Source organism: Pleurodeles waltl, chromosome 1_2 (genome assembly GCF_031143425.1).
Source record: "Pleurodeles waltl isolate 20211129_DDA chromosome 1_2, aPleWal1.hap1.20221129, whole genome shotgun sequence".
In the NCBI taxonomy this organism is placed as follows: domain Eukaryota; kingdom Metazoa; phylum Chordata; class Amphibia; order Caudata; family Salamandridae; genus Pleurodeles; species Pleurodeles waltl.
Window position 1 is genome coordinate 330,854,887 of NC_090437.1, and position 12,297 is coordinate 330,867,183.

The 12,297-nt window shown below is 39.8% G+C and overlaps 1 protein-coding gene across 1 annotated transcript in view; it reads right to left on the reverse strand.

Annotated features, from left to right (window-relative positions):
* FOCAD (focadhesin) overlaps nt 1-12,297 on the reverse strand; it is a 1,081,710-nt gene that overhangs the window by 666,112 nt on the left and 403,301 nt on the right. The window contains exons 15-17 of the mRNA XM_069239095.1: nt 10,167-10,293; nt 5,242-5,376; nt 2,595-2,645 (exon numbers count right to left, since the gene is read on the reverse strand). Of these exons, the coding sequence (XP_069095196.1) occupies nt 2,595-2,645; nt 5,242-5,376; nt 10,167-10,293 (313 nt within the window). The remainder of the gene's footprint in view (nt 1-2,594; nt 2,646-5,241; nt 5,377-10,166; nt 10,294-12,297) is intronic.

Consider the following 12,297-nt stretch of genomic DNA (forward strand, 5'->3'; position numbering starts at 1 on the left):
GTGGGCAGGGTTTGTCCACAGTCTCCTTGGCAGAGAACCACTGTGTCTCGGGGTTGGGCTTCCCGGGACACTCTATAGTATCGAGCCAGGGTGGATGGGGTTTCCAGAGCAGATACCGGCACAGGGAGGACCCCCATGTGGCCCACTTTTCCTTTTCTTAAAGAAATTAAGCCCCAGGGGATGGTGTCCCGTGAGGGCTCGGGAAGGGTAACTCCCCTTTTATTATAATTCGAACCCAGAGAATTGGGTCCCTGGGGACAAACAAGACTCATTGAGGGGATCCACCCATCCTCCTCCACTTTTATTTTAATCCTGCCCCTAGGTATGGGGTCTCCAGGGCCCTATAGTGGCTTGGGGAGGGGAGCCATACCATTTGTTTGGTTTTTTGGGTCCCAGTGGATAGGATTCCCAGGGCCTCGTAGAGGCTCACAGAGGGGGAACGCATGCCCTCCTCCACCTTTTACCAATATGTCAGGCCTCAGGGAATGGGGTGTCTGGGTCGTAATCTGCTCATAGAGTGGACCCCACGAACACCCCTTTCCTTAATATTGATATTTATTGACCCCCTCCAGGGGACACGGGCCACCGGAGGGGTCATATCAATTTATTTTTAAATGGCACCCATCATTTTGTTTTTTTCCTTCGATCCTGCAGGAGAAACACTGCAATTGTTTTTCTTGCTAGAGCCATTTGAACCCAATCAGCCATATATAGAAACATTTTTGTATCTTAATTTCTGAAAAACGACTAAATGGATTTACACCAAATAACAAAAGAAAAACACTTTCAGGCCAAATATCTAGCGTCTCGCCAAATATGGTGTAATTCTGTTCAGCAGTTTTTGCAGTATCACATTTCAAAAAGGTCTATGAAAAATGCATGAGAATCTTGCATTTTGGTAACCCACTTTTTCTCGGCCTCAACTTCACAGATCACCCCACAACTTTCCATGAAGGACCTGAGCAAAGAACAACAGTTTTTGGAAAGTTTTGTGAGGATTCGTCAAATGGCTTCAAAGTTATCAGCTAACCAAAGAAGGCATTTCCTATGGAAACGCAGGCCTATTCATAACTATCCAGTGGCGACCGCTACTGATATCACACAAAGTTAAGCTTGAGGAAAATATGCCACTTAAATGTTGCTGCACCTGGTGACCTTCCTATTCACCATAGAGAATGGCTCTTTTTAAGGAAGACCTCACTGAAGTGGGTTTAGAAGCAAACATGGTCAAATGCATAGTGTGAACTAGATCTACTCATATTGTTATATCTCTGAACAATCAAGTTTAAATTGAGGCAATTAGTATTTCTCATTGACAAAGACAATGAGTGCTACAAATAGTGTCACTGTGAGGTTATCCTTACAGAAGAACACAGAAGGTGTTCCAATGGCTTTTGAAGAAGTAGCATCATCCCTCTGCAGACGGCCGCTAATCTGCCATTTTGCTATTACACCAGCGTTGCTCCACTGCCGAGTGGCTTTTGAGGATATTCTTTCACATTCACAAAACACGTAAAGACACTTACATCTTGCTACTTGAGGGTGCCTTTAGAAGCAGTTGCAAATGACCAAGAACCAAAGACAAATATTGCTCCACATTGCAGTAGTACGTTAGAGGGACAGATGAAGAAGGTTTACAACAAAGCAAGCTTCTCTGTAGTTTATACAAAAATAAAAACCCCTCTAAAACCTTAACTGCTGACGTTTTCTGGTATATTATTGGCATGTAAGAGCGTATGAGTTTAAAAAAGAATAAGTAATGTTTCAAGTGAAAACAACTAAATATAGCAAGAGATCAAACAAGTCGGATTGTATGTCTTGTTTGAGAAGTCATTTTCATGTTCAACATCATTAGTGAGTTTCCCGGAATTGCTTCAGTAACATCTGGTGTCGTTTTAGCCATTTGCAGTACTTTAACTTTCTGTACTATATCACAGTGCCTTTAGATGGTAGCGGTCCAAGTATGAGGGATGCTTCAATTTCTATTGCTGTACTGTAGCCATCTTTTTCATGTGTGGGGCAGTCAGCACTGCTGCAGCTGGGCAGTGCTTGCTTTGTGCGCCTGCACTGCATCTGTCAGCGCATTAACATTCAGCATGAGTAAAGGCTGCACTGCTGCGGTCAGTGCTTTACAGGCACTGTGCACATAAGCGCAGTTTAAACAGCTGGTGCCAGTGTTAGTGCTCTGCACCATAGCAGGGTATACTGTGCCTATCCATATATGTAAGCAGTGACCCAGCGCAGGATTCATGAACCCTAAAGGGAGACTACAAGGAGAATGACCCCTATTACCTCGTTCTGTAGTAAAAATGTAACTATAATAGTGGTGCAGTGGGCTACTCCAACCACCAGTCCTTGGTGCCACTGCTCTTGACGCACTATTGTTATCTAGACCCAAGTACCTGAGTAGGTGTCACCCTCAAGTCACAGCTACCCAAAGCCATTAGTATATTTGCAATTGCTTAACAGACAAAACAGCTTATTTGATTTCAACTTAGCAACAGTAGGGTGCAATGGAAACAGGAAAACAATTAATATATTTTACCCTCAGAAAATGCAGTATATCTGATCACACACATGTATGATGTTCTTACCGAGCTCTGAGTGTGGCTCCATAATAAGCTGACAATATTGACTTTAAATTTCTGAAAAATAATTTAAATTCAACACCATTAATATATATGTAAGACCATTAGTAATATATGTAAGTATAGTTCTAACCTACAAATGTTATATGACAAGTATACCAAAGTACACTCTGGATTTCAAAGCCACTGATTAAGTAATTTCACGGGTAACATTTCCTCTAAGCTCAACTCAACTACCTGAAAGTTGTAAGAGGTCAATCCAACCACTTATTTTGAAATCTGCATCAGTATGTTATGTTTTCTTTTTATAACATTATTTTAAGTAATATCACATTTGTCAATGCACTCTCTCTACATGTGCAAACGCTTCAGTTAGCCAATCATCTGTTCACAATTTGAAAAACAAAATAACTTGCATCACAATTTACAGCAAACATTTGCATTAATTTTGTTCAACTTACCAATTTGGCAATTTGTTTCGATAGGTATGAAATGTTCAATTAGTCCGAAATGCCCGAAATGTCACAGAAAGATGCGAGTAGATCACCTCCAAAATCCACCACTATCTTTTTTATGTGCATTTAAGTCAACAGACAGACTGAAATGCAATATAGTGCAATCATACAATTATTTAACAAAGGATGACACAAAATATACTTGCGTGAGGGTAAACTTCTCACAGAGAAATAGGGATTAATGGCCATGGTCTCATCCATGCCATAATAACCTCGTGAACTAGCCCATATCCTCTTCCGTTTCTGTGGGTAACCACAAACCTCGTATACCATTTGCTCCAGGGATCTGGAGCTGCTTTCCTCTCAGTGATACTCTGTGCACTGGAAGTTCTCCACGTCTGAGCTATGTCCCTTTTAGCAACCAAAAGACCAAGACTGATAACAAGTATAGTATACTTGTGTTCCTTTATGTCATTGGTGTTTCACTGGTGAGTACCTTAACTTGCATTACCTCTGAAAGGGCATCTGCCACCTTATGCCAATATCCTTGTATTATTCTGAACCCCCATACCAAGTGTTAAAAATCACCATAGTTTTCAATACACTGCAGACATGCAGGCTTTCACTTGCACCCTATTTTCTATAGCCGCTGCCAGGGCTCACCGGAGTTAACCTCCACCCCCTCCCCCACTACCCCACTCCCCCTTTGATGGTCTTACTTAGTATTCGAAACTTTTGTTGTTTTCTAGTGGGAAGCTGAAAAATATTTTGGGGATTTCCCATGATGGTTCAGGATATAAGATGATTTTCATGTTTTAACCTTTCCTGGAGGGGAGGCTTCCTTTGGCTTGCTCTGAATTTAATTCAGAAATGTGGACTGCTATTTGACTGTAAACGGAACATAAAAAAAAAAAAAAAAAAAGTTGTCCCCTATTTTAAAACTTGTAAGAAAGAGCTCATTGAAAAATGTGCTATTAAATGTCAGGAGGTAATTTTTAGATACTATACTTTGGTATAAAGATTGCCCCTGATCTACAAATTATCTTACTAGGTAAAGACATATTTCAACGATTAAAGAAAATTGTTAAATATGAACTAAAGATCATACTGATGTTTGGAGTAGGTTGACTATACTTAAGATGTACGCCACTTCAGAGATCAGGTAAGTTTTTAGTGTGGAGAAAGCCGTCAGTTGTAGAAAATAAACTACATTTCCTTAGAGTTATCAAAAGTGGATCCAAAATAGTAAGATCTGTTTTAGATCAAGCAGCGTTTTCTTTGCATTTGCTTTTTCTGTGGTGGGGTACCAGTAAGACCAAATTGGGTGGATGGCACTAGGTAATCTAACTCTACCATCTTGCCCACTGTCACATTATATATTAGTGACAAAAAACAAAAAATAATCACTACTTAGCTGCTTATTAGAGCAAGAATGGAGAAGATCTTGTGAGTTATGTTAAATCATTATTTTACATTCCTATGTGAGATCATACTCTCATTAGACTACATGGTAAAATACTTTACTGGAAATTGTTGATGAGCTTAGGTCTATTTACACTGAATCAAATATATATTGATGGAGACTGTTTCCTGATACTGTAATTAAGAGGGTATGTGAGACATATTCAAAGCTGTTCTGCACACAGGATCAAACAATCATAACTACTTTCTCATAAATATTACTTAAGCATAGTGCACAAAATATGTGCAAGACAGCTCTAAGTATGAATATGAAAAAAGTGCATTCTAGTCTTTCTAAATACACATACTAACCAGCACATGACAGCGAGCGAAAATGAAGGCATTTCACTAGCCTACTAGAATGAGAGGCTCTTTGTTCTTATTTATGAGATAGGCAATAATCTCTAGTTAACCAAAAACAGGAGTTACCAGCTGATTACGAATTACACATTTAGAGGGTAAAACAGCGAACCGTGGGAGGGTTTTCCACCCTGCCATTTTGCCAGCAAAAACGGGGCAACAGCTGCAAGTTGCATGAAGGTCTGAGGTGTGGGGAAAAAATGTGTGATTTGGTGCAGAAACACAGATTCTCACATTTTATCCCCATTTCAAGGATCAAAATCCCCATGGCATTGGTTTTTCCTTGTGAGGAATTCTGAGCTGATTTCACAGTAAACTCATGCCTAGGGCCCCCGAGTCAAGCCAGAAACGGACTCTTAATACAGATTGGAACCAACCTCATATTCAGCTGTATTCACTGTCAACGAAGGAACCAGGGCAAATAGCTCATGAAGTGTTTTCAAAATAAGTGGTCGTGAGTCACAGCTCAGCTTCGGAGACAGTGCATTCCACGTCGAGCGGATGTCAACAACCTGGAAATAAAAAGTTCAAAGTTTTTTTTAATGGATATTCAAAATCAAAAATAAACTATTCTGGCTAAAACACAGAGCTACGTTTGGGTTGCAAATTTAAATTCACATGATAATTATTTTCATGCCTCTTTGTAGGAACATATAAAATGTTGACAGGCAAGGAATCACATTCCTACCTAATATGGATTTCTTTTTAAAAATCGCTATGCAAACATCAAGACGCTAGTCTGCTTCAGATTATGAAGACATATTCATACAGCTTTTTAGGCAACATGTGTGCCATAGTCAACACCTTAAGATAAATGTATATTTATTGGTGGACCACGATGCCCGTCATCACCACCACCTACAACAACTCCAAGTAAATAATGAATAATACGGATGATCAAATCATTACGCCACTTTAATAAAAATGTGCCTAACCTAAAGAATTCCATCCGTGCAAACTGGGATCACTCAAAAATGAATATAGAATTCCAAATGCAAAGGATGGAAAGAAGTGCACTACGATCAACCATATTAAAAATAAGATTAAGTATAGCATTAGGGTATCCAATATTCAACAAGCAGAAGGCATCACCCACAGCCTTAAGGGCCAACATGTCAGTGCTACACCTGGGATGAAATCCATAGCGGTTGAGGTGATGAAGAGTCAAAGAAGATATTTTACAGTGACGTTTTACGGCACCACATTTACCTTGAGCTTTCTAAAGAAGGGCACATTGTGATAGGATGACAATTGCCCAAATCAGCAACATCCAAAGAGGTGTTCTTTTATAAGTAGAACGCTCACAACATTTCAAAATGGTAGACAAACTGCCCTATGAACATAAAGATGTGACAGTGGGGACACACTATTTTAATATAACTGGAGTTGCCGCTTAGACAGTGTAGCTGGAATGCACCGCTCAGCCAAGAGGATTCTTGATTTTTATTTGCAGCCTTAGTAGAATATCAAGAGCTGGCCAGCAAATCACAATGCTCTATTGTGGCTGTTGCTGCCGTTACACCCCTGCAAAGGTAGCATTTTGTGGCTGCCAGCTCTCAACGTCCTTCCCGTGATGCTGAACTTTGACCTGTGTGTCTCAGACTTGGCTACTTAATGACTGTTTACCTCATGGCGACATGGAACCTCAACGCTGTGCTGAAAAGGCACGGCTTTTCTTATTTGCACAGCTCATGCCTCTCTTAGGGTGCTGGCACAGAAAGAAAATCTGTGCTCTCTCTACCACATTGTTGGTGGCCAAGGAGAGAGCTACTGATAGCCTTATTGCCTGCACAACTTAGTAGAAAATAAACGTGGTCAATTACCTTTTCCTTAATATGCAAATACCTTATAGCACTTAATAGATGCAGCTGGCCAAATATTTCCTGGCAGAAGGAATTTAGAGTGTTTACAGCCACACACACACACACACCAGTGAAAGCAACCAGTCAGGCAGTGGGGATCACTGGTTGATGGAACGAAAGCAGCAGATAAAGTTTAATCTAAGCTCATTATGAAGGCCATGGCCCTTCTTCTATCTCCACATACTTGTAGAGTTAACAAGTGGTTCTAAAATAGCTAAAAGTAATTTTGTCTATCAAAATCAAGCGAGGGTGCCAGTGAATAGGCAGTGATTTCGCAACCACAATAACAGATGATTAACAATCTCTAAGGTGGTCTATCCTGAATCCAAGGAAACCAAGTGTTTTGCTGGAACTGAATGTGAAGTAATGCCAGGATCACTTGGAGTCCGAGCAAGAGATCGGGAATCATAGCAGGAATCCACTGAAATACTATGCCACAAGTTCAATTTTATATTGTATGAAACTAAATGCTGGCCACAAACTGCTCACTGCTCGGAAGCAGTACGAGAACTTGGCCAAGAGCCTTGCCTTTGACAGCAAGAACCAATCTTGGAGCCGGCAATAAAAAAAAAGCCAGGCTTAACTGGAATGCACAAAATAGTCAGATTTAGGCTTTCCATTAAAACTACAACATATAAAAAAAAAATATTTATCAGCTTGAAAGGTGTAGTAAAGGGTAGTATGCTAAAAGCTTCTTATAGATTATTCAGGGACACTAATATCTTGGCAGGTAACTAGCCGACTGTGTTGATTAATTGTGAAAGGAAGTTGATGTCTAAATTTGAATGGGAAAGGGAGATTTTTTTTTGAGGGGGGAGGGTTCGTTGTAAGGAAACTCAAAGAATCTCAATTAAACTAAAAAATTACACTCCGAGATGAAAGTACAACAAAGCCACAAGTTAAGGTCGGTGCAGGTCACGATACTGCCTCCTGGTAGTATGTAGAGGAATTGGATTGATAGACATTACCAATTCTACAAGTCAACTCTCACACATGTTACAAACATATCCAAGAGTACCACAGGGCAAACATGTTACTCACTGATATTAGTATAAATATGATTAATTCGGTCACCAAACTTGAACAATGGCGGTCATGAATAATGTTTTAACTCAAAGTACTTAAATGATAGTGACATTTTAATAAGGTAGCAAGGACAGCACAATGTTCTCAAATATTAATAACACAGTAACACTAAACTGCTCGTTTAAAACTAAGTGTGGTGGCAACTATGATCATGCTACATAGTCTCGTTTTTTTTGGTAACAAAAACAGAAGACTAAATCCTTAAAAGTTTTGTACCATATCTAGATTGTGGTTTACATTCGTGGATGTCAAAGATAACCAAAGATCATTGTAATGAGTCATTTGATGGTTGGCAGAAAGTGGTTGGTGGTCAAAGTCTTTGCAGCCAAGATAATAGACACAAGGCATTCATTTATTCAAGTAACCAAGAAGCTCAGGGACTCTGAATAGACTGGAACCTGGACCAATTAGAAGGGCAGAGGGGTGGGATGTTAGTCTGGCAGGACTGCCATGGGATACTTACGGTGTTGCTGATTCAATACATCATACGCCAAGAAGTTAGTATTCTGTGATAGTAAACCATTTATTTTCAAGAAAGACTCTTAAAAATCAATACGAACAATTAACTTCAAATTAGAGAAAATAACAAAACAAACTTGACCTTTATATCAACATCTTAAAATCTAATCCACACTGTAATAAGGATGAAATGGAATCAGTGCAAGATCCAATGAAATATACTCACTGGCAAATTTACAGATCCACCTTCCTCCAAAATCATAAGCACACGAAGCTTGTGCTATGTTCTTCAGAATGGAGCAACTACAGAACTAATATTAACATTCAATCAGAACTGAGGAAAAAAACACTTTTATATTGTGTTAGAGGCAATTTCACATAGAGCATTCAGATATTTGCAACTTAATAGCTGAACATCTGATACTGCTCACAGACAGCTTTCTTTAATGTAGTAGAGACTTCACACCCTAGAGGTGATTAGACTGTGGGACTAAAATACGAACACCTTTGTGTCTTCGAAAAAGCATGGTGTCTGGACGTCAGGTGATCCTGATAAAGGCAACCATTTCTTGGATCAGGGTAGGTGAGATATGCTTTAGATCTGGTTAGCTAAATCAAGCTCGTTGCCGGTGAGGTTTGATTGAGCCTACAGAAGCTCAAACAGGCCCACTGCTACTGACAGGTATAATTAACACAAGTAAACAACACACCCTCCTCTATCCTGCAAACCTCTGTGCACACGTATGCTTCTCATCAGAACAGTATGCTTTTCATCAGAATAGTTTTGCGCTTTTTTCAGCTCCACAAAGTGTGCATTACATTAGAGGTATGGTGCCAGGAAATTCTAAATATTTCTTCAGATCCCTTCAACCTCAAAGAGTTCCTAGATCTCAGACATGTGGGGTCAAGTTCTGCGACAACGCAGAACAAATTCTTTCTGATTGCAATGTGTGACTGACAAGTGATAAAGGGCAGCTGCAAATAGTCTGACAGAAAAAGCTCTCATGGTCGAGCACGAAGAAAAAGTTTAATAACGAAAAATACAATTGAATAGTACACACTCGGTGCCCTATATTAACATCGACGTTTTTTTCTGCTTCTTAGCTTGTTTTTCTCCATTTCATCACCTGTTGTGTTGTGATTCTCACTTAGGTTCTAGGTTGAGGATTTAAACAGAGAGCGGATGCGTCGTGATCTTGCTAGTTGATAGTGACGAAGTTCTATGATCACAGCCTGTGGACTCAGGGGCGAAGTTATCACTGGTGAAGTAGGTGCAGTGGCACCGGGCACATAAGTCCGAGGAGTCACTGCACCCCGTTTATGACTCTCTTGCAGCAGTCAACAGGAGGTCGGGGGCGTTTCTTTAGTACATCCGAGGAAGATCTGCACGACGCACGTGTGATGAAATCCCACGTCCAGGGGCATCTTAATAGCATGTTTGGAGGCCAAAGAGGCCTCCGTCAACTTCTCCATCTATAAATTAGCAGTTTTTCCATTATATCTATCCTCCTAAAAAGGAAGTCAAATAATTATGCATGTAACAGCGTTTAAACACTTTAGCTTCTCAATGTCTATATGGGATGCCATTGCGTCTTTTTTAAATCATATAATGTGCTTTTTATTCTGGCAATGTTGGTGATGGTACAAATTAAGAAAATATTCTATTAATAATTACGCAAATAAAGAATTACCATTTCAAATGTTTTGTATAATATTGTCTCTTTTATAATGATACTGAACTTTAAAAAACAATGTTTTTCCTCATTTTCTTACCATAACTTTAAATCTGTGAATAACAGGAGGGACACCTAATGTACAGCTATGTCACTAAATCATACGAGTCAGCGGTTGGCTCAGATGTACGTTGAAAATATCCCAAAATAAATATTACTAACCTCAGCTTGGCAAAGGGCATGTAGACCTTGCAAAACCAACACTGCGGGTGTGGCTTGGTCAGGCTTTGTGCATTCATTCAGTACTTGAGAAATAGCCGCCAACATATCTGCTCCATGCTGATATGACCTACGAAGAAAAAAAAACATCTGTACACAGACACACTCAAAACTGCAGAGCATTGCATACTCCAATTCCTTTGTTCTTAAGTTAATACCTTCAGGTTATTAGCAAGTTTTTAGACCTGACAACCTTGGATGGTAGTCCCCCAAACGTTCTGCCTTCATCCTAGAAGTGGGTGATAAATTTCACTTTTATGGCCAAAGTTCGCTAACCACTGCAGTAAGTTGGTAAGCAAGAACTGGTGTCCTCTAGTGCAATTTTCAGGTGCAAGGAGGGCATTCGGTGAGATTTTCTCACTGTGAACTAGCACAGGCAGTCGTGACCATTTACGGTGAGAAAGCTGCTGCTCAAGTAGAAAATCTACTGGAGTGGCAGCTAAATCAACTTGAGCAGCAGCATCCTCTGGTTCGCTGTGTGGTGCTGTTTGCACTAATATTTCCGAGCAGAACGAGCTCCAGATCAGTGCATGCAATGCAATACTAATTTCCGCTCATTCGAAGAACTTCCTGGAATCTTGCAGAGTTTTCACATAACACTGCCGAATTCCACAGAGTGAAACTCCATGAGTTCTGCCTACCCCTACTTCATCCCTCCTGTTTTGCTGCTTTCGTTTTTGTTGGCTTTAGGACTTTGCGCACTTTACCACTGCTAACCATTGCTAAAGTGCATTTGCGCTCTGCCTAAAACATAGTGCAATTGCCTGACAGTTAATTGGCACAATTAATTTACATGTGTGACCCTAGTAAACGGTACTCGATGTAACCAGGGACTGTAAATTAAATGCTACTAGTGCTGTGCAAGATTCAATGTGTTACAACTAAAGTGGCCTTTTAAAACATGTCAGGCCTGCCACTATAGCCTGTAGTGCAGTTTTAAACTGTTATTTCGACCGGGCAAAATAAACCTTTTGCCAAACCTAAACTTCCTTTTTAAAGCCTTAACTGCTGGGCCTTTTCCTCCCCAGAGCTGAGCCCTTTTTTTTTTTTAGCTATTTGGGACAGTTTATGCTTCGGGCTGCATAATTTCTTTTTCACATAAAATTTCCACCCCATATTTGCATCCCTTTTATCCAACATCCTGGGGATTCTAAAGGTACCCTTTGTGGATTCCTCTGGAGGCGACCAAGAAAATAGGCAAAATAAAGCTAAATTTTGAGTTTTGGGGAAAAAGTGCACTGGATAATAGTGTCTGCTTTTTGCCCCCTAAAAATGGCATCAACAAACTGTTTGTTGTGGTAGAGTCACCATCTTCCCAGCTTTCAGGAACATGCAGAGCTGAACAAAAAAAACGAATTTTTTAAATCACGGTTTTGGCATTTTTTAAAGAGGTAACCCATTTTTCCTATGTTTTGTTATCTAACTCTACTTCCAGTTTGTGGTGGAAACCAGTGTGAAACACATGACTGATCCACGATAGCTATATATTTCTAACAAACAGACAACATTCTGAAATTCAGCAAAGGATCGTATATGTTGAACCATCAACGTTTTCCTAAATGAACTAACTGTTGAAATAAAGAAATATTAAAAATGAGTAGGGAAAAACAGATGTGACGTTTTAATCTATAACTTTTTGTCACAATGGCCAATTTACAAAAGCAATATCCCATTATGTCTGCTGGACTCTTCTAGTTGCAGGGATGTATAGGGTTTGTAGGTTCTCCGAGAACCCAAGGTACCCCAGAGCCGACAGCTGAGCTGCACCTACAATGTTTTTTCATTGTTTTCTGAGCATAGACCAATTCATATGGTGAAATATGTAGAGTGAAAAATAGGTATGAGGGAAACATGTATTTCTGAAATGAGCACAAGATATGTAGTTTAAAAGCAGTGGTTATCCAGAGATCTTTGAATTTGTGGATACTTGTCCTAGCATATAACTTACAGGGTATGTTTCAGAGTGTCTTCTATCTTACACACTGGCTTACATTTAAAAGACAAAACCTAATTGTTAATAACAAATGTTCCACTATTTTATGCTTCCATATGTGGTCTGATAAAAATGGTACCC